The sequence below is a fragment of the Macrobrachium nipponense genome, chromosome 42 (genome assembly GCF_015104395.2).
Source record: "Macrobrachium nipponense isolate FS-2020 chromosome 42, ASM1510439v2, whole genome shotgun sequence".
Taxonomy (NCBI): Eukaryota; Metazoa; Arthropoda; class Malacostraca; order Decapoda; family Palaemonidae; genus Macrobrachium; species Macrobrachium nipponense.
This window is the reverse complement of record NC_061103.1, coordinates 42,806,908-42,833,994: the sequence shown is the minus strand read 5'-3', so window position 1 is coordinate 42,833,994 and position 27,087 is coordinate 42,806,908. Positions and strand designations below refer to the sequence as shown.

The 27,087-nt window shown below is 44.5% G+C and overlaps 1 protein-coding gene and 1 long non-coding RNA gene across 2 annotated transcripts in view; one reads left to right on the top strand and one right to left on the bottom strand.

The window, feature by feature from the left end:
• On the top strand, positions 1-23,527 carry LOC135213167 (uncharacterized). The gene is made up of 3 exons (XR_010314088.1): positions 1-88; positions 20,401-20,494; positions 23,110-23,527. It is a non-coding gene; the product is annotated as an uncharacterized LOC135213167 (long non-coding RNA).
• The window catches only part of LOC135213160 (putative inorganic phosphate cotransporter), a 47,480-nt gene extending 21,348 nt beyond the window's left edge, over positions 1-26,132 (bottom strand). The window contains exon 1 of the mRNA XM_064247103.1: positions 25,488-26,132. Coding sequence (XP_064103173.1) covers positions 25,488-25,614 — 127 coding nt within the window. The 5' untranslated portion in view covers positions 25,615-26,132. The remainder of the gene's footprint in view (positions 1-25,487) is intronic.
• Between the last annotated feature and the right edge of the window lie 955 nt (positions 26,133-27,087).

Below are 27,087 nucleotides of genomic sequence, written 5' to 3'. Positions count from 1 at the left end.
TATTTCAGCTGGTGGAGATCTGCTAGTTTCTTCAACATCGTCATCAAGATGTAAGCTTCATATTCTCAAATGGTCTAATATTAAAGAGGTAAGCTACATATTTTCAGATGGTCAAAAGTACATCACCAAATAAAAATACTTTTTCCAGTCTTTTAAAAGAAATTCCTATTTATTTTATTAATTTCCATGGATACTCCATTTAAAACAATTCTTAATACTGTACTTAGCTACATGATTTCAACATTGGTCTAAATGGGATTCAAGAGCTTGGTTACAAATTTCAAATCTATTATCGTTCTATGTCTTCACTTTAAGCAATTTTTCTGGTGATTTCCATCTGCTCTACCTCTTTTTTTTTAAGTAATAAAGGGAATGTAGCGGCAAACTTCCACATAATTCCCCATTAACTTCCACAAGCACAGCAACAACTGTCACCACCTCTTACCTACACAAACAGATCCATACAAACAAAATGCATATATGGGCAATGTTGTTCCAACTTAGGGCCCATCCACACAGTCGATCTTTGCTCGATGTGACGTCAGAAGCGCAGACATAGTGGGAAATGTTCTGACTTTCCGCGCTTCTGATGTCACATCGAACACAGTTCATCGAGCAAAGCTCGACCATGTAGATGGGGCTTTAGCCTATCCCAAACCCTATCCTAGTCTTGCCTATCCTATGCTGAATATAAAAATAAACAGTAAAAACAACTCTGTAGGTTTCTTTTACAGTAGAGTACCTCAAGTTAGTGAATGTTCGTGCAAAAAAAAGTTCATATAATAGGCTACACTACAGCTTTCATCATGACTACTTTATTTTACCCCAACACCTTGGGCTTTGAGCCAATCAGCTCATGGCATTCACATTAAGCCAATTAGCACAAAGCAAGGACACCCTCCCCTCCAATTAGCACAAAGCAAGGACACCCTCCCCTCCAATTAGCACAAAGCAAGGACACCCTCCCCTCCAATTAGCACAAAGCAAGGACACCCTCCCCTCCAATTAGCACAAAGCAAGGACACCCTCCCCTTCAATTAGCAAAGCAAGGACACCCTCCCCTTCAATTAGCACAAACCAAGGTCACCCTCCCCTCCTCCAGAGAAATATAGTTATGTCTGAACCAGTGGTGTATGAGATGTGCTTGAAAGCATACTCCGAGTGATTATGAGCCTAAAGGATGTGTTACCTATTCTATTAAAGTATTTAGTAGAGGGGATTTGGTTTGAATAAGAGGAAAAATGGAAGTGAGGTATTATTGTACTACATTTATTTGGATTGTGTGATCTATCCATTGTCAACATAAAAATTAGACAAGTAAAACTGAATGTGAATATGAATACAATTGACATCTAAAAAAAGTATTGTTGAACTTTCTTTGCAGAGTAAAATATGCTTTATGACAAAAAAGACAATCTTGCAAGAGGTGAATGTTCATCTAAATTCCTCAGATGAAATGCTTTTAGATCTAAACCTAATAAAAAAAATTAATATTGTACAGTCACCAAGCTGCAGTTAAAACTGGTACCGACTTATAATCAACCAAAGTTCACAAAAACAAAATGAGTGAAAGCAATAATATGGTTCTTCTTAACATACTTGACACTACATGTAAATATCTGTATTTGGTTTATATTGTACTTTAGAACAAAAAAAAAATGGGTTTTGGTTTTTTTTTGATTTTTTTTTTTTTTTTTTTTTTTTTTTTTTAAATCATAAGTATCTTGACACTACATTATGGCACCTATATACAACCTTATTTATTTTGATTTGCATATAAACATAATTTTTAGATACATTTTTTTGTCTATGTAGTATTTCCTTTAGATAATGTTTTGAAAGGAGGTAATTTAACTATATTAGGTTAAGCACTAGTTCTTGATGCTAATAAAGATTGTAATTATGGCCTAACCTTTTCTGATGTTAAAAATCTCATAACATGTATGTATATTCATACTTCAGATACAGCACGTCAAACACTTAATTTGAGATAAATATATGCATTTTCACAATGAGCATATCACATTTTGTACCTATAAAATAGGTAGAATAATAAGTTTACAAATTAAATTCCTAACTGATGCAGATCCAAACCTTAAAAAATAATCTATTAACAACAAAATCTTAAAATTATTCACAATGCAACCATTGTTCACTCTGCTGTATATTTCTAACAGTGAGAGTTCTATAAATAAAAGTGATAATTCTAAAACCAGCCTGAAAGACAAACTACATTTGCAATGCTTGTTGAAAGCAGTGTTATAAGGAAATCTTTCTGTACTAGCTGCTGCTTGTTTTTAGAAATTTTAAAAAGGAGAACTATTTTGTATCAAAAGTCAAAACCTAAGAAAAGAAATTAACATATCCTTAAAAGTAAACTTAAAAGGCTAATGTAACCTGCTCACAATCATGTGATAAGTTTCAACCCTGAGTCCAGTTCATTTGCAAGATACTAATTATATCCTCGTCAGAAAACAGAACTAATACTTCGTGTCATTTCACCGTCAAACAAAATGATTTTTTGGCAGCTACATTGAATCAGAAAGCTATTTCAACAAGAACTGAGCTCTGCAGCCTGAGACATAAATGATTGAAATACATAACACTTTCTAAAAAAGGGCTTTAAACAATTCGAAATTGTGCACAACGAGGATATTTCATGTAGGATGTAAAAGTGATCATGAAACATGCTCATTAACATTCAAATAAAGTTACAAAAGACAAGATAGTATGCACCAATTAAAACCTCCATTGCTACAAAACTTAATCAGTTTTTAAGTAAGTGTATTTCACAGTCCAATTTCAAACTCTTAATATTCACAATCTAAAATTACATTAATTGGCATGCTTTTCCCTGCAAACTGGTTGTAATCATTACACTACATAGGAGTATCATTACACTAACATAGCACCCTCCTAGACGACACATATTTTATATCAATTTCAGTTATCTAGAGGTCAGTGTTGATGGGGGAATATTGTACAGCTTACATTCATAAAGTGCAAAAAGTAAAATGCCACTTGAGCAAAGCACTTAAAACACCTCAGGAATATGCGAATGATCTCTTTGTGCTTCAATGGAATCAGATGCTGCTAGCTGGTTCTGATTCTGACCAGGAATGGATCCATACTGACCTACCTGTTCCTCCCTCTCCTTCACTGATGTACTACCTGGAAGGGATGATGTATATAAAGTTTAAAGAATATTACAAAAATGAATCATGATGGAAATCAAAAGGTGGACCCCTAAGAAACTAGTCTTCATCCTTTTTGGCAACGAAACAAAAAAAGAATTGCATCAAGAGTAAAGCTTTCAAGTGGACTTTAACAAAACTACTTCATAATTAGTATGAATGACATAAAACAATGAAATATAATGCCTATTTACCTACACTACAAAGGAAGAATATTGACTTACTATTTAGAAGTTATAAAAAATTCAGAACAACATTATTATAATAATTGAACTAATGTACAATACAGTCTTGTGTGGATGGCAATGTTATTGGTCTCAGTTTAGTGAACATTAAATACGATATTTATAAGTAACATGGTTAAAAAACACCCATACTGGCTAAAGAGTTTAGGCACTAAGCTAAACAGGAACTGCACATCTTAGCAATCCTTTGAGGGTGCTCATAGGGAATAGAGTTGTTCATTGGACAACCTGAAAAGCTCTCATAAAGGATAATAATTTTTACAGGCACTTTCAAAGACCAACATTCTTTTTACTAAATGGAGATCCAACAAAACAAGTATCTGTCCATGTATATTGGCTGCAAAGCTTATTTTTATATTTTATCTTTAAACTGTATGAATATTTCATCAAAATATATACAATCTTGAAAATATTTCTCTTGTAAAAACCACCGAGCATAAAATACTACTACACACAACAGTGTACTAAGTCACTGAGTCTTCATATGCTCTCAATTATGTTTTCATTTAGCCTTGTAATAGTAAAGAGCAGGCATTTATCTAGTGAAGTAATACAGTCAACATACCTTGATTGGCTGGGTAGATTCATTCCATGGCTGTTGTTCTCCAGAAATAAAAATGACATAGAAAGTTGGTTCCAAACAAAATAAACAATGGCTGCGATCCAGAAGACAAGTTGCCATCGTGAGACGGTTTGCTGTTGAAAAATACCACAACATATAATAAACTTCAATGTGAACTCTGTTTTAAGTCCACAATATCCATGCATTAAAATTATGACACTGTATAATAAATGTTTGGAATAATACTGTACAAATCATGATGCTAGGAATTTACCTTGCCAGTAATGAGGATTCCCACAATCTGAGGAGCCAAAAATCCTGGCACTGTTGCTGCAGTATTTGTAATTCCCCATCAATGTTCCAGCAAAATTTGGAGCGATATCAAGTTGAGAATTCATGTAACCTGAATACACGGCTCCATTAAGCCCGACAGCACCACACAGGAGAGCTATGGCCGCATTTTTATTGCAGCCTGCGTACCCAACCAAACAGGCATACCATGGGGACCGTAAAAACCTGAATGAAATGGATGAGCACATAGAACACTAGTATTTTTTTTACAAAAAGGATAAGTGATAACTTGAAAAAACAACTTAACTTACCTAGTGCTGAAAAATATGCAATACTACACAGTGGTAATAAGTGACATTTTGTAATAATCATTTTAATCACCAGACCAGGTGTAAACCGAGATCTGAGATTCCTGGATGTAATTTAAGTACTTACCTATACTGTTGAAAATTCTTCTTGTTGCTGTTGTAGATAGAACGCCAGTTGTACGAAGTTTGTCAGCAATCAGCCCTGCACATATGCTGAATATCCAACCAACAAAATATGGCAAAGCAGACATAAAACCTTGCTGAGAAAGGAAATAAAATAAAAGTGTATATTATGTGCTTCAAGATAAAGCGAATCAATGCTAAGATGTAAAAATATGTATAATGGGAAATATACATACAAGTAAATAATAAAAAATGTACAGGTAGTCCCCGGTTATCGGCAGACTTGGTTATCGGTGAACCGGTTTTATGGAGCTTGTCTAGAGCCATAAAATCGGCAATTTATGGCGCCATAACGGGCGAGTTCTGGTTATTGGCGCCATAAGCACCATGGTGCCATAAATTGCACAGTTTTTGGGTAATGGCGGTTTTCGCTTATCGGCACAACCCCAGGGAACAGAAACCCCACCAATAACCGGGGACTACCTGTAATTAAAATAGAGATTAATTTACATAGTATATACAATAGCTGGATGCTTTATGCAGCCGTTCACTCATCTGAGACATAGTTATTTATAGCCCGCCATTCCCTTTGACAGGAATTTTAACTAAAAAAATCATCTCATCTGACTTTTTTGCCCCAAAGATGCAGGTTCAACATTTGGTTTAATGGTCAAGAAAATGCATGCAACGACAGTATCTCATGGTTTCAGTTGTTATAGTGACATCAGTAATTTCACTACTTTTGTGAATTCTGATAAAATTAAAATGATATTGTTAAGATACAATAAAGTTTTGTACATACTTACCTGGCAGATATATACTTAGCTATAGACTCGGTCGTCCCGACAGAAGTTTCACAAACTCGCGGCACACGCGACAGGTAGGTCAAGGTGATCCACCATTCCCGCCGCTGGGTGGCGGGGTCTGGAACTATTCCCGTTTTCTAAGCCATAATTTCTCTTACACCTGTCTCCTGAGGGGAGGCTGGGTGGGCCATTAATCGTATATATCTGCCAGGTAAGTATGTACAAAACTTTATTGTATCTTAACAATATCATTTTTTGTACAGGTAACTTACCCAGCAGATATATACTTAGCTGATTGGCACCCTTGGTGGCGGGCAAGAGACAGCTAAAAACAAAATAATACTTAACTAAATACATTAAAAAACAGGGAAAAAACAACCTATGTTCTTGGATAACATAATCCATAGTTCCTACCTTATTGGGCTGAAGACTTCATGACTACTGTCGATGAGTCTGCTTGCCTCAAGAGTTTCAACGAGGAATGAACCTATGGTTGAATAACTCTTTGGATCGTGTCAATGGGGGCTAGCCCGCTTACGCGACAGAGCCTATACTGGATCGTACCAATGGGGCTGACCACTTACAGGGTGGAGCCTTGACCGTTTTGTCATATCAATGGAGACTCGCCCTCTTACATGACAGAGTTAAGGTTATTAAACAATTCACAAAGAGCACTGAAGCCAATCCCGATCACCTGACCATGTTAGTCTTGTTACAATCTAAGAATTGTAAGAGGGTCCCTATTCCCTCTGACAATTAACCAATAAAAACAACCACCAATAAACAGTAATTTAAGCCTTAAACTAAATAGGAAGGATTAGCCTCAGCCCCTTCTCCCAGCACTGAATTCGCTGAAACATACGCTCCAGAGCAAAGCACTTTTCGTACGAAATTTTAACATCTCTTAGGTAATTCGAGGCGAACACCGAATTACATCTCCAAAATGTCGACTCTATAAGAGCCTGAAGCGACCATGTTTTGTGAATGCCATCGACGTAGCTATGGCTCTTACTTCATGAGCTCTCACTCTGAGAACCTTGAAATGCTCTTCTTCGCATTTAAGGTGAGCTTCCCTTATTACATCTTTTATGAAGAATGTAAGGGCGTTCTTAGAAATCGCTCTTTTCAGATCTCTTACAGAGCACCAAAGACTTTCTTCTGTACCTTTCAGCAACTTCTTCTTCTCCAGGTAGAACTTGAGTGCCCTGACTGGACACAAAGTCCTTTCTAGTTCTCTCCCTGTTAATGAAGATATTCCTTTTATCTCAAAGCTTCTTGGCCAAGGCTTTGAGGGATTTTCATTTTTCGCTAGAAAAAAATGGTTGAAAGGAGCAAATCGCTGAATCTTTCTTAAACCCACTTTACCTTCCAAAGCTTGCAACTCGCTCACTCTCTTGGCTGTTTGCTAAACGCAAAAAGGAATAAAGACTTTCTGTTAAGTCCCCCTAAACGAAGCTGCGTGAGACGGTACGAAATTTTTCCGACATTTAGGAACTTGAGGACCACATCCAAGTTCCAGCTAGGCTTCTTGATTACATGTTCTTTCGTGGTCTCAAAAGACCTTATAAGGTCATGAAGATCTTTATTGTTTGTCAGATCTATTCCTCTAGTCGAAAAACTGAGGCCAGCATACTTCTGTAACCATTTCACTGTTGAAACTGCCAGGTTACAGTCTTTTCTCAAATATAGGAGAAAATCTGCGATTTCAGTTACAGAGGTAGCTGGAGGAGGATATTTTCTTTTCCCTACACCATCTTCTAAACAACTCTTCGACTGATATACTTTAGAAGTGGAGACTCTTCTGGCTCTTGCAATAGCCTTCGCCACTTCTCGTGAAAAGCCCCTTGCTCTGACAAGTCCTTCGACAGTCTGAAGGCGGTCAGACTTAGAGCGGGGAGGTTTTTGTGAAACCTGTCGAAGTGGGGTTGTTTGAGAAGATCGTTCCTTAGTGGAAGCGATCTTGGAAAATCCACTAACCACTCCAGAACCTCTGTGAACCAATCGAGAGCCGGCAAAAGGGAGCGATGAGGGTCATTCTTGTTCCTTCCGAGCAAGCGAACTTCCTCAACACTTCTCCTACTATCTTGAAAGGAGGGAAGGCGTACGCGTCCAAGCCCGTCCAATCTAGCAGAAAGCTGTCTACTGCTACTGCTTGAGGATCCGAGATCGGGGAGCAATAGGTTTCTAATCTGTGATTCTTGTTGGTCGCGAACAGGTCTATATTGGGCCTTCCCCACAGATGCCAAAGTTGTTGGCAAATCTGAGGATTGAGAGTCCATTCCGTGGGTAGGACTTGATCTTTTCTGCTTAACAGATCTGCCCGGACATTTTTCTCTCCTGTACAAACCTTGTGAGGAGAGATATTCTTCCTTTCCTGCCCAAATCAGCAGATCCTTTGCTGATTCGTACAGGGAAAAGGAATGCGTCCCCCCTTGTTCTTTATATAAGCGAGGGCTGTTGTGTTGTCCGAGTGAATCTGAATCCCCAAACCTGAGACCTGTTCCTCGAAATGACCAAAGCTAGATGAATGGCTGTTAGCTCTTTCTTGTTGATGTGCCAGGACACTGTTCTTCCCTTCCCCAAATGCCTGACACTTCTTGCGAACCTAGGGTCGCTCCCCACCCTGAATCTGAGGGCGTTCTGCAAACAACGCTAGGCGGGGGGGTTCTGTAAGCGAAGGGAGATTCCTTTGCTTTAGCTTTCTGTGGATCTAACCACCAACGGATATTCTCCTTGATCCGTTTCGAGATTGGAAAAGTCTCTCCCAGATTGTTGGACTTCCAATCCCACTTCTCCTTCAGATAAAATTGAATGGGGTCGTAGGTGAAGTCTTCCTAAGGAAACGAACTGTTCCATCGAGGAGAGGGTCCCCAGCAAGCTCATCCATTCCCTCGCGGAACAATGTTTCTTTCCTTAAGAAGACTGACACCTTTTCTAGGCAGCGTTCTCTCCTTTCCTGCGAAGGATACGCTAGAAAATCCCGAGAATCCATCTGAATCCCCAGATAGACAATACTTTGCTGGGGAGTCAGCATGGATTTCTCGTGATTTACTAAAAGTCCTAAGGACTTTGTCAACTTTAGAGTCACTAAAAAGGTCCTCCCCAGACATTTTTTCTCCGATTGGGCTCTTATTAGCCAATCGTCCAGATATAACGAGATCCTGATCCCTTCCAGATGTAGCCAATAAGCTACATTCTTCATGATGTCCGTAAAGACTTGAGGGGCAGTGGCGAAAGTCCGAAGCACATCGCTCGGAACTGGAACACTTTCCCTTGGAACATGAACCTCAGATATTTCCTTGCTGCCGGATGAATTGGCACATGGAAATACGCATCCTGAAGGTCCAGGGACACCATCCAGTCCCCTGGACGAAGAGCAGATAGAACAGAGGAAGACGTCTCCATTGAAAATTTCTTCTTCAAGACAAAGAAATTCAGGGCACTGACGTCTAGAACTGGTCTCCATCCCCCCGATGCTTTCGGTACCAGGAAATAGCCGATTGTAGAAATCCTGGGGACTGGAGATCTTGAACCAGTTCTACCGCTTCCTTGGAAATCATCTGTTCCACTGCTTGCAACATAGCAAGCTTTCGGACCGGATCAGTAGTATTGGCGGTCAACTCCCTTGGAGTGTCGTCAAGGGAGGATTTTCCCTGAAGGGGATCAAGTATCCTTTTTTCAGGATAGAGAGGGACCAGGAGTCCGCTCCCTTCTGCGCCCAGACTTTGGCAAAGTGGAGTAGCCTGGCGCCTACTTTCGTCTGGAGGACTTGCTGTTTCATCTAGACTTCCCGAAGGACCTTCTAGATGGTCTACTCTTTCTCTCTGGTCTTCGACCTCTAAGAGGGGCTCTAGAAGAGGAGGCCCCTCGAAAGGGCTGAACAAAAGAGGGTCTCTCTTTCTTCTCTATCGCACTGCCGGCCTAAACTTCTTGGCTGAGTGCGTGAGGAGATCTTGAGTTGCCTTCTCCGTAAGAGATTTCGAAACCTCTCTAACCGTCTCTTGTGGAAAAAGGTGCGGGGATAAAGGAGCAAAAAGAAGAGATGTCCTTTGCAAGGGTGATACTGCTCTTGCTAAGAAAGAGCTAAAGACAGATCTCTTCTTCAAAACTCCCGTTCCAAAAAGAGAGGCAACTTCCACAGAACCGTCCATGACCGCTCTGTCCAGGCAAGCCAGGACGCTCGAAAGTTCCTCCATGGAAACAAGTCCGTGTCCTGAGCTCTCAGCTAATGCTTCTAACGCCCAGTCCATAAAGTTGAAGACTTCTAGGGTTTTAAAGAGGCCCTTTAGAAGGTGGTCCAGCTCACATGCCCCAAGTCGCTTAGCAGACAGCAACGACTTCCTCCTAGCAGAGTCCACTAAGGAAGCAAAATCCGCATCCGCGGAAGAAGGCAGACCTAACCCCATCGGCTCTTTGGTCTCGTACCACCTTCCCTGGTTTGCCTGTTTAACTTGGAAGGAGGCAGGAAAAACTGTCTTGCCCGCTTCCCTTCTGGAAGTCAACCACTCTGAAAAAGTTTTCAATGCCTTTTTCATACAAAGAGCGGGGCGCCATCTTTAACGAAGGAAGACGATTTGAGAGCTTTAGTGCTGGACATCAACGATCCTGGTGAAGGAGGGTCCGCAGGATGAAGGGAGTCTCCGAACTCCTTTAGCAGCAAAAGAGAAAGTCTCTTGTAGTCCGAAACTGCTACATCTACAGGTCTCTTCGTCTTCCGATACCTGGTCCAACTGATCTACAGAAGGAGATCGTTTTTTGGAGTGATCTGGCTCTTCCCAGGGAGAAGAACTCCTTTCCCGAGAAGGGGAGCGCGGAACATTAGCACTCCTATACGAAGAGTGAGGCTCCTGTCTGTCGGCAACACTCTGTGCCTACTAGACGCTTGTTGTCTAGGTTCGCGGGTTCGGGTGGCGCTTGCTAGGCTCCTGGCGTCCTGATTCAGGGCGCTTGAAAAGATCCCCGCGTCCTGATTCCTGACGCTTAACAGGCTCTTGGCGCCCTAACAACACTTGACGCCTAACGTACTCCTGGCGTCCTGTTTTCTGGCGTCCTAACTCCTGGCGCCCTGACTCCTGACGCCCTATACCCTGGACTCCTGGGCGCCCTGACTCCTGGCGCCCTTGACTCCTGGCGCCCTGACTCATGGCGTCCTGGCTCATAGCGTCCTGATTCCTGCCTTCTAGCAGAATCCTGACGTCCTGAATCCAGCGTTCTAAGAGGCTCTTGACGTCCTTTCTTGCGTCTTGCTGCCTCTTTGCGCCTGTCTGGCTCCTGGTCCTGAAGACCCAAGGGATCCTGATACCTAAATCGGTTTTCCGGTTCCTTGTACCTAAACCGATCGAGACTTCTGCTCGATGCGCTGTGTCTAAGAGGGTGCTTCGGGAAGCCAGCCTAGGGCGAAAGGGCTCTTCTCTCAGGAGAACAAACTCCTATCCGACGAGTCCCTTGACGAAGGCGATAAACGCCCTGGAGATCGTGAGAGTTCTCTCCTATACGAAGAAGGACGCTTAGCGGAACTCTTAACAGGGAGCGAGACATCCTTCCTCCTTGTAGAGTCCTTAGCAAAAGAGCCTACGAGCGACGCTAACTGCTCTTGCAGATTAACCAAAAACTTCTTGGTCGGATCCTGAAGAGCAGGCTCCTCTTGTCTAGTCCTCTTAGGTCCCGAAGGCCAATCCTCGGGAAAACGCTCTGGGCTGGAGTCAGCAGCGTCTCCTTTAGGCGCCTTCCAGGCTCTCTTCAAAGGCGCGAACGGGAGGCCGAACTCCATCCTCGTTTAGAGAGGAGAGTCTGAGGCCGAAAAACACTCCTTTAGGACGCCTTTTCTGCGGCAATCCGAGGCAGCCTGGGACTTAACAACAGGATCTGCCGAAGGGACGCCTGACCGTTGGGGATGTTCTGCATCCTCCCTGCGGCTTTCGACATTCCTCCTCCCCTGGTCCTGGGAGTTTGGAAGAGGTCTAGGCCTAGGAGCAATGAGGAACCGGTCAGACGCCCCCTCCACTGCACTGGGGACACTGCACAAGTCACTATCACCACTCTTACCTTGGTTTAGAGCTCGTAGCTGAGCTTGAAGTTTCTTAATTGAAGCTTTTACATTTTCCCTCTCTGATGAAGAATCTTTGGATTCAGAACAGGGAGAAGCAGCTGAGGCTAAGGGAAAATTGTTAGATGGAGAGTTAATTTCTTGTTCTAAGGAGCAAGATCTACTAGATGACCTAGCTGAAGCCTTTCCTCACTCTATCTCTCTCAAGCTTCCTAACATATGATGATAATTCCTTCCATTCAAGCTCCGTAAGGTTCTCGCATTCCACACAGGTGTTAATAAAAGAACATTCATTCTCCCTGCATTTAGCGCAAATACTATGCGGATCTAATGCCGATTTAGGCAGCCTAACCTTACAGTCTTCCCTACTGCAAACTCTAAACATAGGTGAAGCCTTAGCGTCAGACATCGTGAAAGAGTAGTCAAAACCAAAGTCGAAAAACAGTCCACAATAAGCGTATGCCAAGCCAGAGAAAAAACAGAATACGTCACCAAAAAACCAATCCAAATTCTCGGCAAACGAGTTGAAATCCAAGATGGAGGAACGAACAATAGGTGTTGTCCGTTCAACCGACAGAGAAATTATGGCTTAGAAAACGGGAATAGTTCCAGACCCCGCCACCCAGCGGCGGGAATGGTGGATCACCTGACCTACCTGTCGCGTGTGCCGCGAGTTTTGAAATTCTGTCGGGACGACCGAGTCTATAGCTAAGTATATATCTGCTGGGTAAGTTACTTGTACAAAAATGACAATTTGTCCAAAATTGCATTTTTCCTAACTATACAAACCTGAGGTCCTTTTACAATAGGAAGGTACTAGCGGCAGCTGGATAGGTCGTAAGCTTTCGAACAAGGGGTTCGGTAGTTAACTGCTTGTCCGACAGGCGCGCGCGCGCGACTGGGAGGTAAACAAATCACTTTTGCTTTTGGCCCAAGCAAAAACTGCAGAGTGAGGGGTGGCATGAGGTGGGGCTATGTGTAAAAGGACCTCAGGTTTGTATAGTTAGGAAAAATGCAATTTTGGACAAATTGTCATTTGTTCCGACACGGCATACAAACCTTCGGTCCTTTTACAATAGGAAGACTCACTTCTTGGTGGGTGGAATCTGAGTCTTTTGTGAACAGACTGGTGTTCGCCCAACCTTGGAAGCCTCCCTGGTCGTAAGAGCGAGGGAGGGATCCAAGCCTCTGTCCGATTGATCGGGGTGTGCACCGCAGGATCAATGGTCAGACCTCTGGACCGAGTACTAAGAGAGAGGCAAGCGTATCTCTTCGTACCAGCAATGTAAGAACTTGTTCCTGTACAGGAGCAAATATAAAGTCATGGGTTTGACTCTTGTAGGCATCCACTTCCCCCCCTTGTAGGAGGAAGTGGTGGATATTCTGCTCCTATCCCTAGTGAAAGGGATAGGATGGGGCTCTGTCATATAGCTCACCTGCATCTCGTCCTCATCCAGCGTAGTGACGACCGTGGCCCTCTGCCCACAGGTAGAGGAGGAAAAGACGGGAAGAGGGAGCCAGTCACTCACTCATTCACACATCCATCCACACAGTCACACCAGGACTCGATGCTGTTTCAGCCTGCGAGGGTCTGGGTTAGCTACACAACTTGTTGAGCAGCCACCACGGGTCCCAAGGAAAAGGTATCCAAGGACCTGTGGGCAATATCCCGAAGGTAGAAGGACGTAAAGGTAGTCTGGTTAGACCAGACCCCTGCCTTCAGGACCTGCGCCACGGAGAAAGTTCTTACGAAACGCCAACGAGGGGCCAATACTTCTGACTTCGTGAGCTCTCGGACGGGACGTACGGATGTCGTCATACCATCAGCCTCATACGCCCTCCTGATGACCTCACGCAGCAGAATGAAAGAGTGTTCTTGGATACTTCTTGCTTGGTTCACCCCGGTGCTAACGAAGAGGCGTCGACACTCAGGCCTGAGGTGTCGAGTTTTCTTCAGATAGCGAGCCGTAGCGCAGGAACAAAGCAAAGCATCTCATCCGCATCATTATCGGTGAAGTCCATTAGGGAGGGATCGTGAAGGACTCGAACCTGTCGTCAGGGATCGACGGTTTCTGAGTCTTCGCAACGAAGTTCGGGACGAAATCGAGCGTCACAGATCCCCATCCCCTGGAATGTCGTACATCATAGGAAAGACCATGAAGTTCCCCTATCTTCTCTTCGCCGATGCCAGGGCCAGCAAGAAGAGGGTCTTGAGGGTCAGATCCCTGTCTGACGACTCTCGGAGTGTGCTCGAACGGCGTTCGAGTCAAACTCCTAAGGACGAGAGTCACATCCCACGCAGGGGGCCTGAGTTCCCTGGGGGGGCAAGACCTTTCGAAGCTCCTCATAAGCAAGGAGATCTCGAACGAGTTCGAGATGTCCAATCCCCCTCAGTTTCAGGACGAGCGCCAAGGCGGCTCTGTATCCTTTGACTGTGGGGACTGAGAGGAGCTTCTCTCGGCGAAGAAAAACGAGGAAATCCGCTACCTGCTGAAGAGTGGCTCTGAGAGGAGATAGACCCCGTCTACGACACCAACCACAGAAGACGGCCCACTTCCCCTGGTACACAGCTGCAGAGGACTGACGGACGTTTCCAGCCATCTCTGTTGCTGCGCTACGAGAAAAGCCTCTCGTTCGCAAGAGATGGTGGATAACAGCCAGCCGTGAAGACGTAGGGACTGGACTGCTCGGTGGTACGCTCGACGTGTGGCTGGCGAGAAGGTTGTGCCAAGGGGGAATCTCTCTCGGTTCTCCTGCGAGAAGAGCCAGCAGGTCCGGATACCAAATGGCCTGTGGCCATTTGGGAGCCACCAGGATCATTCTGAGATTCGGGGTGACCAGTGCTCGACTGATCACCTTGCGAATCAGGCTGAACGGGGGTGGGGGAAAGGCATAGACGAAGAGGTTGTCCCACGGGTGTTGAAGAAGGCGTCCTCTGCAGCTGCCCATGGGTCCGGCACGGCCGAGAAGACCGGAGATTCCGTTGTGCCGTTGGGTGGCGAACAGATCCACGACTGGTCGCCCCCACAGGTCGAAGAGCCTTTCCGCCACGTCCTGGGTAGAGAACCATTCGGTCCCTATCACCTGATCCCGACGGCTGAGCGTGTCTGCTACTACATTCCTCTTCCCTGGAATGTAGCGTGCCGACAGCTCTATTGAGTGTGCCTCGGCCCACTCGTGCACCTGCCGAGTCAACTGGTACAACGGGAGAGACACTAGGCCCCCCTGTTTGTTGACGTAGCCACTACCGTGGTGTTGTCGCACATCACACCACTGAGTGTCCCATCAAGCGGGTCCTGGAACTCTTGAGAGCGAGGAACGCTGCCTTGAGTTCCAGTACATTGATGAAGGTGCTTGTCGTTCTCGTCCCACACTCCTGAAGTCAGCAACTCCTTCCAGGTGTGCGCCCCATCCCTCGGTCGATGCGTCTGAGAACAGCTGCATGTCCGGGGGGGGAGTGCGCAGAGGCACTCCTCTTAAGAGGTTCCTGTCGTCCAGCCACCAGGCTAGGTCCTGCCTCACCTCCGGTGTCCAGTTGACACTGGAAAGCTTGGGGGAATCCGTCCGCCTGTGACCAACTCTCCTTTAGTCTCCACTGAAGAGACCGCAGGTGAAGACGCCCGTGAGGGACTAACTTCTCGAGTGACGACAGGTGTCCGATCACGACTTGCCATCGCTGAGCTACCTGTTCCTGCCGAGACAGGAAACTGGTTGGCTGCCTCCCTGAATCTGCTGATCCGCGAGTCTGCGGGGAGACTCGCCCTGCTACGTGTCGATCAGCATACCCAGGTATTCATCCTCCTGCTTGGGGGCTCGAGATCGGACTTTTCGAAGTTCACAACGATCCCCAGATCGCGACAGAACTCGAGCAGTCGATCCCTGTCCTGTAGCAACTGCGAGCGGGAGCTCGCCAGGACTACCAATCGTCGAGATACCTCATCAGACGTATCCCGTGCGAATGGGCCCAAGCAGACACCAGAGTGAACACTCGCGTGGAACACCTGTGGGGCGGTTGAGAGACCGAAGCAAAGTGCCCTGAACTGGTACACCGTCCCGTCGAGGATGAAGCGGAGGTACTTTCTGGAGGACTGATGAATGGGTATTTGGAAATACGCATCCTTCAAGTCCACTGAAAGCATGAAATCGTTCTCCCTGATGGAGTCGACACTGAACGTGCCGTCTCCATCGTGAACCGGGTCTGGCGAACAAACCGGTTCAGAGGAGAGAGATCTATCACCGGGCAGCCAGCCGCTCCCGTAGAACTTTTCCACCCAGGAAGAGTCGACTGTAAAAAGCCCGGGTGACTGATCCGTGACGATTTCTACTCTCTCTTGCTCAGCATGGTCTTTGATCTCCTGTCTCAATGCTACGTCCTTCGATGACCCTGGAACGTACGACTGCTGTTGGATCGGGTTGGAGGTGAGGGGTGGCCGAGATTCGAAGGGTAATAGATATCCCTCCCCGAAGGACATCTACAATCCAGGTCTCGGCGCCGTAGCGCTGCCAAGTTGCCCAATGGCTGGCCAGGCACCCCCCCACTTCCGGCAGCAGGTGAGGGGGAACGCCGTCCCCTAGCGTTTAAAATTTCTTCGACTTCTTCCCAGAGCCTCCACGGGAGGAGGAGGGCTGGGAGGAGGGCTGGTTACGGCTCCCCTTGGTAGAAGTCGAAGAAGACAGAGTCCTTTCCGGGACCCCGGGGGCTTCGACGCAGTACCGTCTTCGTTAGCCACCGAGGAAGCGCTAGCCGAGCTCTTAGACTTGGCCGCAGTCCGAGGCTGCCCAGAAGCCTTCGAGACTGCCTGGTGAACCAGACGGTACTGTCGTCAGTGCGCCGTCTGTCCACCGCAGCGTCCACCATCTCTCCTGGGAAGAGAGACGTGGAACTCCGTAAGGGTCCGTTGTGAAGTCCCAACGCCGCTTCACGCCCGGCCGCCCTGGAAACCCGAGTAAGGACAGCGTCCCTTCGTCGGAGAACCAGGTTGGCCCACAGGTTCACCGTCTGGTGGGCAAGGAAGGAGATGGCTCTTCCTCCAGACTGGCAAAAGTCTCCTAAAGGCCGAGTCATCTTCGGGAGAAATTCCCCCACCCCCGGAGTTGGCTGCGACCTTAGATACTGTGAGGGACCACAGATCTAGCCAGGAGACGGCCTGGAAAGCTGCCATGGCAGTAGATTCCAGGCCGAGTGCCCTCTTGCTGCGAGAACCATAGGTTCTCGGACAGGAGCTTGCTGCAGAGACACACCCGGAGTCAGCCTGGCTAACTCCGGGTTTTACCTGTTTGGGCGGCATCGGGTCCTCAGATGGCACGTAAAAACGCCGCTGTCGCAGCAGAGGAGGTGGAAGCAGCTTGCTCGACCTGCCAGACTTGAGAGAACCGTCTTGTCCGGAGACAAGCGATTCTACCTGGTCCAGCACTGAGTCTGCAAGCTCGGAACGCGGCAAACCCACCGTCGGTCGGGTTCCCTCTTCGGGGCCCCAGAACGACTCGAGCCGGGACGTGGGGCTCGGATGGTGGGAGCGGCGATCCTTCCGCGAGGTCGTTGTGCTGACGAATCAGCGCAATAACCTCGGCAAAGTTCCTCTGGATCCCTCAGGAGTGACTGCGTCCTGCGGAGTCGGACCATCCAGTCCCTCAAACAGGAGCATCTCCGAGACCCTCCTCCCTCGAGGGGAGGAACAGCGACAGACCCCTCTCGGTCTCCTCCAACCACTTGTGCGTACGACCTGGCTGGTCGAGAACCGTGCCTGATACGTATTGACGACGTGGTGGGATCCTGAGGGGCGCACCCCTCACGATCACTCCTCATACCTCGCCCTCCCGTGGTAACCCGAGGAGGTTGAAGGTATGGGAGAGGCAGACTGACGCTCCCTCCTCGCTCGCTGGCAGAACCAGTGGGCTTGGAAGACTGCAGGCGATCGTCAACCCGCGGTGGCGATCGAGCTGCAGACCTAGTCGAGCCGTCTCGCTGTGGAGAACGGCTGGACCGAGAACAGCGGCCCCGGTCTCGTGTGTCAGAGGAGCTGGTGCTGGTCGCCGTACCCGATCGCTCTCTGTGAGAGTGACGGTCAGGTGACCGGCGAGCTCCACTGTCACGTAGACCGGTGCATATCCTCACAGGCGCGTCACGTCGCTGGTACCAGCCGTGGCTGGTACCGCGAACGGGGGGACCTCTTCCCAGCCTCAGCCCGTGGCCGGTCATGGACCGTCACGTCCGCCCCGGGTAGCCAGCTGCTCGCCGCGAGAGCGAGAGCTGGTCTGTGAGAGTTGCGTGAGCGGCTGTCACCAGTCTTCCCGCTCCGTGCCGTGAACTGACGCTGAGCTGGCTCAGAGGTCTGGTTCCTAGCTGCACGGTCGCTGTTAGGCGACCGTACACTCGGTACCTCTCGCGAACGAGAGGCCGAGACGGATCCTGCTGCCGTGGCCGAACCACTAACAGCAGGTGAGGAAGTGCCGGTGTTAGCCGGCACTCCTCTGGTCCCCGTAGTCTTCTTCCTTGCGGAAGAAGAGACGGGTCCTGCCCCCGAAGGAGCAGGGTGACCAGCGGAAGAACCCCCCGTCTCACCAGAGCGAGACGGGCCCTTAGAAGTTCCCGAAGGAGACTTCTTAGGGGGGGGGGAGGCGACCTTCTTCTTCTTAGGCGGGGGAGCCTTGAGAAGAAGAAGGAAGAGGCGGCAGACGACGACGACGACGAAGAAGACGATGAAGCGACGACGACACCTTCCTCCTCTTCTTCTTCTTCTTCGTCAACCTCCTCAGGACCGATGTCAGATCTGTCATCCAGAGCGGAGCCGGGGCTGCTGTTGCCGAAGCAACAGGGCCCGGACGCACCTGTCCGAACAGATCAGCATCGGGAGCAGCGGAGCAGGAACAGGAACAACGTCAGCAGGTGCAGGCATCACAGGAACAGCAGTAGGAGCGGCAGGAGAGGTACAGGAACGGCAGCAGTGGTCATCAACGTCACGTCCGTGAACAGCGGCTGGGCAGGTACGGCAGGCTGTGCAGGCGGTCCAGTTGGACGGACCAGCGGCACAGACATCCTTGGTACTGGTGGGAGGTCCAGGGGCGAGCTCTTCGGGCACACGAAGTCCGGTCGCGGCAGCACGGCAAACCCAGGTGGCGGCATCACACTCCCCCGTGGTACGGCGACTGGCCCCTGCACCGATGTAGTTGGTGTTACAGAGACCGCGTGCGGGGTGTACACAGGTGAGGAGGTGAAGCGTAGCCAGGTGTTGTAAGGGTCGTGGTGGTGGTCGTAACCGTAGCATGCGTTGACCGCCACGGAGCCAGCGAGATGGTAGAGCAGGCCCTGGACACTCGGCACGCCCTGCAGCCCCAACGATGCCCACACCTTGTGCTGAGGGTCGTCCTTGCGCCGGCAACCGACACCTGAGGGGAAGGCAAAAGTCGGGCTGATTAGCAGGATCCTCTAACCCGCTCGCGCGAAGACGAACGGATAGAGGACCCAGAGTAAACTCGACGTCAGGGTATCTAGCGCCCTCCTCCACACTCGACAAGTCGGATGAGAGAAGGACCTAGAAAACCCCCCCCGAAGGGGAAGGCGCCAAACGTGGGAGCTGAGCGGGCGGCAGGAAAGAAGACGAAGTGTCCGTAACCAAAGGAGTCGCGGGAGAGCTTTCCGACGACTCCTTTGCAGGCCTTCGCTTCTTCCTGCCCTCATACAAAGTCCACTGCGCCTCCGACCAATTATTACACACTTCACAGGGCTCGGCTCGGGTGCATTCGCGCCCCCGACACCAGAGCGCACAAAATATGTGGGTCAATTTCCGGGAATGAGCGGAACTTTCCGCATTTACGCCTTCGGTAACCCGGGCATAGTCTCCGTGGGGTAGCGAGGCGAGGAGATTCCATGATTGACCAATAAATCACAATTAAATGAATAAAGAGAAATGATTGTACTTACAATGATTCTTCATACACACACAACCATATACTCAAGGAAAGCAAACGACGAGAAGCGGGCAGAGGAGCGTCGAACACACACGTCCACTCGCTGTGAGGCCGAAAGCAAAAAGTGATTTGTTTACCTCCCAGTCGCGCGCGCGCGCCTGTCGGACAAGCAGTTAACTACCGAACCCCTTGTTCGAAAGCTTACGACCTATCCAGCTGCCGCTAGTACCTTCCTATTGTAAAAGGACCGAAGGTTTGTATGCCGTGTCGGAACAAATATTGATCACTTACATTAGCTAAACTGAAGTGCAATATATTTTTCATGTATGTTGGAAGTTCAGTAAGGAGAAAATAGAATCCCCAGTTTTGTGCAATGTGAACTACAAAGATGGCCCAAAATGGCATGGATGTGAGTATGTGTTTCCATGGAATCTTTGGGGTCTGAAATGGAGAAACCACATTAACAAACAGATATTATGTAGTAAGATAGAGAATCCCTTTCAAAGGTAATTTCGTACAAGTAACCCACTCGATAAAAGGACTAAAGCAACTTCAGTACCTACTTACTCATGAATGATAATTGTTTCATACAATACTCATGTAGTTACACACTCAGGTAGTTGACAGTATAAAACCACGACAGACAACTTTGCTTCTTAAATATTAAAGTGAAAAAAGAAAAAATGAATTAATATTCAGATAATCATCACCTTTGCCGTTCAAAGCATCACTCAAAGTTGTTTGTATGTAGATTTTTTCCTCCAGAGATATCGTAGGATGAGATTCTGGTGTATTTGATATCTGAAATGCCAATAGTACTTACAGTAAAGGCTCTAACTATTATAAATTAGTTCAATGACAGGACACACATTTGCACATGAATTTACTGCCCATATTTTATCATTATTATTTTTCAGATGAACCCCATTCATATGGAACAAGCCCACAAGAGCAATTGACTTGAAATTCAAGCTTCAAAAGAATATGGAGTTAATGAAGAAATAAGAGAAGGTAAAGGGAAATACAGAGAGAGAGAGAGAGAGAGAGAGAGAGAGAGAGAGAGAGAGAGAGAGAGAGAGAGAGAGAGAGAGCGAGAGAGAGAGAGAGAGAGAGAGAGAGAGAGAGAGAGAGAGAGAGAGAGAGAGAGAGAGAGAGAGAGAGAAAGTGTCTTACCAAACGGGAAAATAAAATTAATTTGTGAATGGTACTTCAGAACTAACTAGATAGTGAGGTAGTTTTCAGCTGTTGAATGTACACAAAAGCACCATTGGGCAACATGTATTTACAAAAGACATGCAATAAAAAATTATTTTTGTGTCACACTGTCTTTAAGTTATTATAGTCCAAACTATGCCAAATTAACCTAGCTGATTTGCAAACAGTTCTTCAACACTCAAAATTTAGGAATTCATTGTGTTCCATGAAACACATTGCCAACAAAGAAAAAGACCTTACCAAAAGCATCCAAAAGATGAACCACAGGAGACCAAGCACTCCGAAGACATAAAATACCGAGGGCCATCCTCCCAAAAAGTCCGACTGACACAGGAGGCCACAAATTGGCAAGGACACAACCGTTCCAAACTGGGCACCTACATAGAGCAGAAAATTATTTGAACTATGTAAACATACACTTATACTGCAGTAATAATTTGGTAAAGAATTACTAGGAATAGTAAATAATAACATTGCAAATATAAAAAATGAATATCAATACTGCACCTGCATACACATAAGCACTCATTTTGCTTCGTTCTAGGGGAGGAATCCATCTGGCCATCAAAGAGTTCATAGCGGGGAACGTCACTCCCTGCAAAAAGACATAATAGACTCATTGTTCCACTCACAGGTTGCCATTTCTTTGGACAGTTAGGCAAAGCAATTCATTAGTAGACGAAAATTTAAACTAAATTGAAATTTTGGCCACTAAAGCCATTCAATTTGTTCAACTTAAATATCCATTGGAGTCCCACCAATGAATACAAAGTAACAACGAATTACTGAAAAGGAAAGATATTTGTTCAGTTACTGCTGCTAGTTATTGATATATAAAAGCTAAATTTGTAAATGTATGTTTTCGAAAACTGAAAAAATTTTGAATGTGTATACGTACTCATACTTTGCAAAAATAGAAGTAGTGTGTATATAATCCACCAGAAATTTTATATCCTACATAGCACACTGAGGAAGGAATGATCCTGACACTTCTCTTGGGACAAAGCTGAAAGAGACAACCAGGGGAACAGTGGGGAGCAATTTACTGCAGCTGTTAATAGCATAAAATATTGCCACTTCTCAAAAACCTAAATTTCTGCCACTGCACTAATATTACTGTACCATGATTCTTGTATAATAATTTAGTCATCATCTCAGCAAGCTCTTAATTTCAATACTGTAAGTAGATTTGGAAACTGGCCTCAACAATGTTTAGACAGACCCTGATAATATTCTCCAATTTGAAATCTTTCTTGAATCTCAAGATTCAGTGAAACAATGTTACTACCAAGTGCATCACGTCATAAAAACAAATGGATCTCAATTCTGAATTTTGGCGACTTTGACTGCTCATCAGTTTAAACACTAACACTTTTTTTTGTTCTTGTACTGGTCTATTTATGTCAAGAATCTTGTCAATTGCTAATGCTATAAACATGAAGGAAATTACATAATTGCCTTCAATGTCCATGCTAATTCATAAAGCATATACGGAACAGCCTCTGGCACTGTTACAGATGTTTACTGTTAACGAGACTTACCTCCCCTAACCTTCTAAAATACGAAGAGTAACTATTAGTGGTGTGATGTTTGTGTAGGCAACTACTGGAGTGAGGAGGGTTAAAATTGAAGTGACTAACACTCCTACAGCAAACACAATTTTTCCACCAATAAGTTCTCCTAAACGACCTCCCAGGAAATTGGTCAAAACATAGCCGTAGAAGAAGGACCCTAAGATTAGTCCTTGTTCACTTTCGTCCCAAACAAATTCACCATCCTGTAAAGGAAAATAATACTTGTATGTCTTCAAAGTATGCTTTATATCTAAAATCCAAGTGTCTATATGAGTAATTCACTAGTTTGAAGAGCAAACAGTTACTGTATCTGTAGGTACCATCACATCCACTCTTCACTATCTACTATCATGTACCATCACATCCACTCTTCACTATCTACTATCATGTAAAAAGACAACTTAATAATAAATAAATATATATTCCAACTAACCTTTGATGGTAGCGTAGAATTGTCACCAGGAAACTCGCATTCTTCAGAGATGGACTTGTTTGCGTGAGGTATAGCAGTGTTATTCACCATAGCGACAATGGCAACTGATAAATTAACTCGCATAGCATACACATTTGCAAAACCAAGGAATCCCATGAAAGCCAACAGGTGCCTTTTGCCTAAACATCCTGTAAGATTGAAGCTAATTACTCAAAAAGGTAAATTTTGAAGAAAAACCTTCCATAAATATTTACAACTGCATAACCCAATGCTCTCATTGCAAATTAACATGAGTGGAGTCTATATAAGAGCTGAAGTTTGTGTGTATGAAACTGAATCATATAAAAATTTAATATTCTGTGCTTTGTAAATCCAAATGTTAATCATACTAAATTTTATTTCAGTAATCAAAGGACAGACCGTCTCACAATACACACGGGAAAACAGTTCTTCCAAGGAGGTGCTGAACACTTGAATTAAGGTATTTACTATATTCCCAACTATTTACAAATAATGTATTTCAAGCTTTGATCTAAAACTGACCAATTTATTTTTTTAATTTTAAAAGTTGTTTGGAATGCAAACCATTGCCTCTATGCAACCAAATATCTACTTAGGAGGGAAAATGACCTCTCTAACAGGCAGGACTCCTATGGTTAAAATAGTATTCTACCTTGTCAGCCTTCAACAATCCACTTAAAGATAAAGGGTCAGTAGAGTTAGGCAGCAAGATAATTACTGCTTGCCTTGGTATGATATGTGAAGTATATTCTAGCTAACTTGGACTACTTATGGGGGACGCCAGCTTGAATTGTGGAAAGTTCTGACTTGTGTATGGGAATCACAAAATACTGGTATACATGTATTGTATCATGTAAAATAAGGTACAAAACGGTACATATTTCACCAATGCCTTTTAACATTCATCACATGTTTTCATGTATATGCATGTGCATATGATTAACATGTAGACAGCATGTGTCACAGCGTGACAGCAATACAAATATGACAGTATATTATTCATTTGTCATACTATTATGTAATTATATCACAAAGCTGTAAAACCTTCCTTGCATACACAATTTGTTTTCTGAATAGTATTTGTCTATAGGACAATTGCTCCACAAGATCAATTTATTCAAATGAATCTCTGTGTTATAATTTTCCTGATAATGGCATTCTTGGAAAATATACACATTTGCTTTTTACTAACCTTTGTTTTTGTTTGACATTTAGTTAAAATTATTCAAATGAATCTCTGTTATAATTTTCCTGATAATGGCATTCTTGGAAAATATACACATTTGCTTTTTACTAACCTTTGTTTTTTGGTTTGAACAATTTATTAAATTTTTGGATTTGACATTTAGTTAATAGAGTAGGTGGCATTAAGTTGTGGATGAGAGCAAAAAGTTTATACTATAGTCATGGGGTGGATGGGTTGTTGTATGGAGTATGACCCTATTATTTTTTAATAACATGAAATACTGTTTGGCATAATGAGATTTGTGCTTGTAAATACTTAAGAATGAAAAACAACCCAGTTGTATACACAAGGCCATTTGTATTGCATTACAGTTATTTATAATTCACATTCATTAAATGAGTACGTATTGTATAAATATATGAATTTTAGAGTTACAGGTATGAAGCAGGTATAAAGGCATAAAATTCAGGTTCAAAACATACAATACAGCAATAAAGTGAGAAAAATATTGCTGTTGGATTGCCAGCGCATGCAAAAATGATAAAGTGTGAAGTACAATTTTAGTGTGGGGGTTAGTGCCGTCGGTACACCTCAAGGGGTGCATTATAGGCATCAATAAGGGAAACAACTGAGTGGACTTGCTGATCCAGTCTTGCCCGCTTGTTGATCCACCCTCCAAAAAAAGTACTTTAACACGTCCTGACACCGGAGATTGGCACCAGTCATGAGTCATCAGTGGTTGCAACACCTTGAGACCTCTACTCTAATTTCAAAGTAAGCAAAAGTACTTTTTTGGAGGGTGGATCAACAAGCGGGCAAGACTGGATCAGCTAGTCCACTTGGTTGTTTCCCTTAAAGGTTCTTTGCAGCGTCCCTTCGGCAAACCCTTTTCATTCCTTTTGCTCTACCTCCATTCATATTATCTTTCTTCCATCTTATTATCCACTCTCTCCTAACAATTATTTCATGGTGCAACAGCGAGGTTTTCTCCCGTTACACCTTGCAAACCCACTACCTACTTTTAAATTATATTCTTAAGTTTTAGGGAAACAGGGTTTTTACCTCTTGTAGCACATACACCATACGTGAGTGCTTATGTGAACTTTTATGGGTTTTTTTCATAATAGAAATGACTTAGTACCCTAGGTTAGGTTAAGGCGAGGATGTGTCCCTGTAACTGGCCTGGTGCCAATTTATTACAACAAATTTTGTGACTGATACAGAACCAAGCACTGGAACTTTTTAGGTTGTGTATTTAGTGGCTTATGCATTTTACGCCATTCCAGTGGGCCCAACTCACAGTTTTTTTATCTTTTCAGTGGGCTCCCTCCCACCTTCAATCAAAGTTTGCCCACAATATTATATATAGGAGACTGAGGAACCACAAAAACTAGTCGTTTCTACCAACATTAATGACTAGATAAGAATAGAAATATATAGGTAGGAGTAACCAGAAAAATAAATGGATGATGTTTCTTGGGGAATCCATGTTTCTCAGTACTAGTATAACCTGCCTCGTATTCTGCACTCCATTGACCCAATGATTAATAAAAGCCAAAAAATCAAAATACTTGCCTCCTCTCTCCTGAGAATACAACGGCGCCGTATCGGTGAGCGGATCTTCCTCACCGAGTCTTCGGACGACATCCTGCGACAATTGTTCGTGGGAGGTGGTACTGTGTTGAGACGAACGGTCAGACATTTTAAAGTCTTTGATATCTTCAAAATATAAAGTAACTCCACCAAAACACAGGTATTAGGCCTAGGCTATCACTTTTCTTATGTAGGATGCAAATAGGCTTAAAAATCAATTTTCTTATCTATAGGATGCAAAAAGGCTTTCAAATGAAGTGCTAAACCATCTTAAATTGGAAATTGTTTTTAAGGGCTTAAGGAAATTAAGCCATAGGCCTAATCACTTCTAGGCCTATGCCGCCTCCTCAGAGCTTCGGTCTAAACTCTAGTCGAAGAATAGGTTACTATCGGGGCCACGCTGGGCTCACATGACTGGTTTTAAACATCAAACATGGGTTTGCGGTCATGATACAATGATATAGCTAAGCAGTTATTCAACACCATGTAAACCAATACCCGATTACAATGAATTCCGCCCCGTAATTTTTTTTTAAACCTAGGCCTAGGCTCACAAGCACTTTTCAACGTTGAAATTCAGTCATTAACCATAAGCTGGCCACTAAAAAGCCTCAGTTAATTAACTCATTTTTTTTTTTTCAATGCTTCTTTTAGATCAGAAACTAATTAGAAGCCACGTGTGAACGAGAGTGTAATAGAGATAAAGCTATCGGGGAAATCTGTCACAATCAGCTGATGTTTGTGTTGTGGTGTGACTTTGACCTTGTCCGAATTCCTTTGCGACTCTGAGAAGAGTGGACTTCCCTTCATCATTTTAAGCCAAATTAATCTTACCTAGCAATTAAACTTATTTCGCAACATCCTATTTAGTTGTTCACTTTTAAAAATCAGCTTTGAACCCACTTTTAATCATTTCATATATGTTTAATTCTGGGTTCGAGTCATCTCACGACAGAACCGAATCTCAAGCGCATTGTTAGAATACCCTTAACTTTCGAATTTGCTTCAATAGTTTCCTTCTTGTGTAAAATGCAACATTCTATCCATTTAGTGTAGCAGTGGGGGTAAACCTCTTAATTTATTGGACTGTGCAGGAAATTATTCGTTAATATTTTTTATATGCTGGTAAAACTTTCAAGGTTTAAGTATGAATCAAGGTCTAATCAAATATTAAAACAGATTTTTAAGTTTTATACAACAAAATTGGCGAGGAAAACTGTTTTGGAAGTATGCCTTAAAATATGTGCGCATTTATGTTAGGAGATAGTGTATTCTATGTAATAATATGAAATATTAAAAGTGCCCTGACTGAAGTAGTTTCTTTGTTCACCATTTCTTCCCCGCACAGACAAAGGCGGAATTGCGCGTTGGTAATTCTACCGTTACTCAGTGCCAAAAACAGCATTAATAATAATAATAATTAAAGGATTTAACTGGCAACTTCGGAATGGTTTATTGGCAGCTATGTGGGAGTTACAAGAGAAATATTTTAATTATGATTATTTTGCGTCCTTGGGAAGAATTCTAGTAAAATGTCAAGCAGACAGCGTACAAGTTCTAGCGCCATGTTCAAGAAGAATGA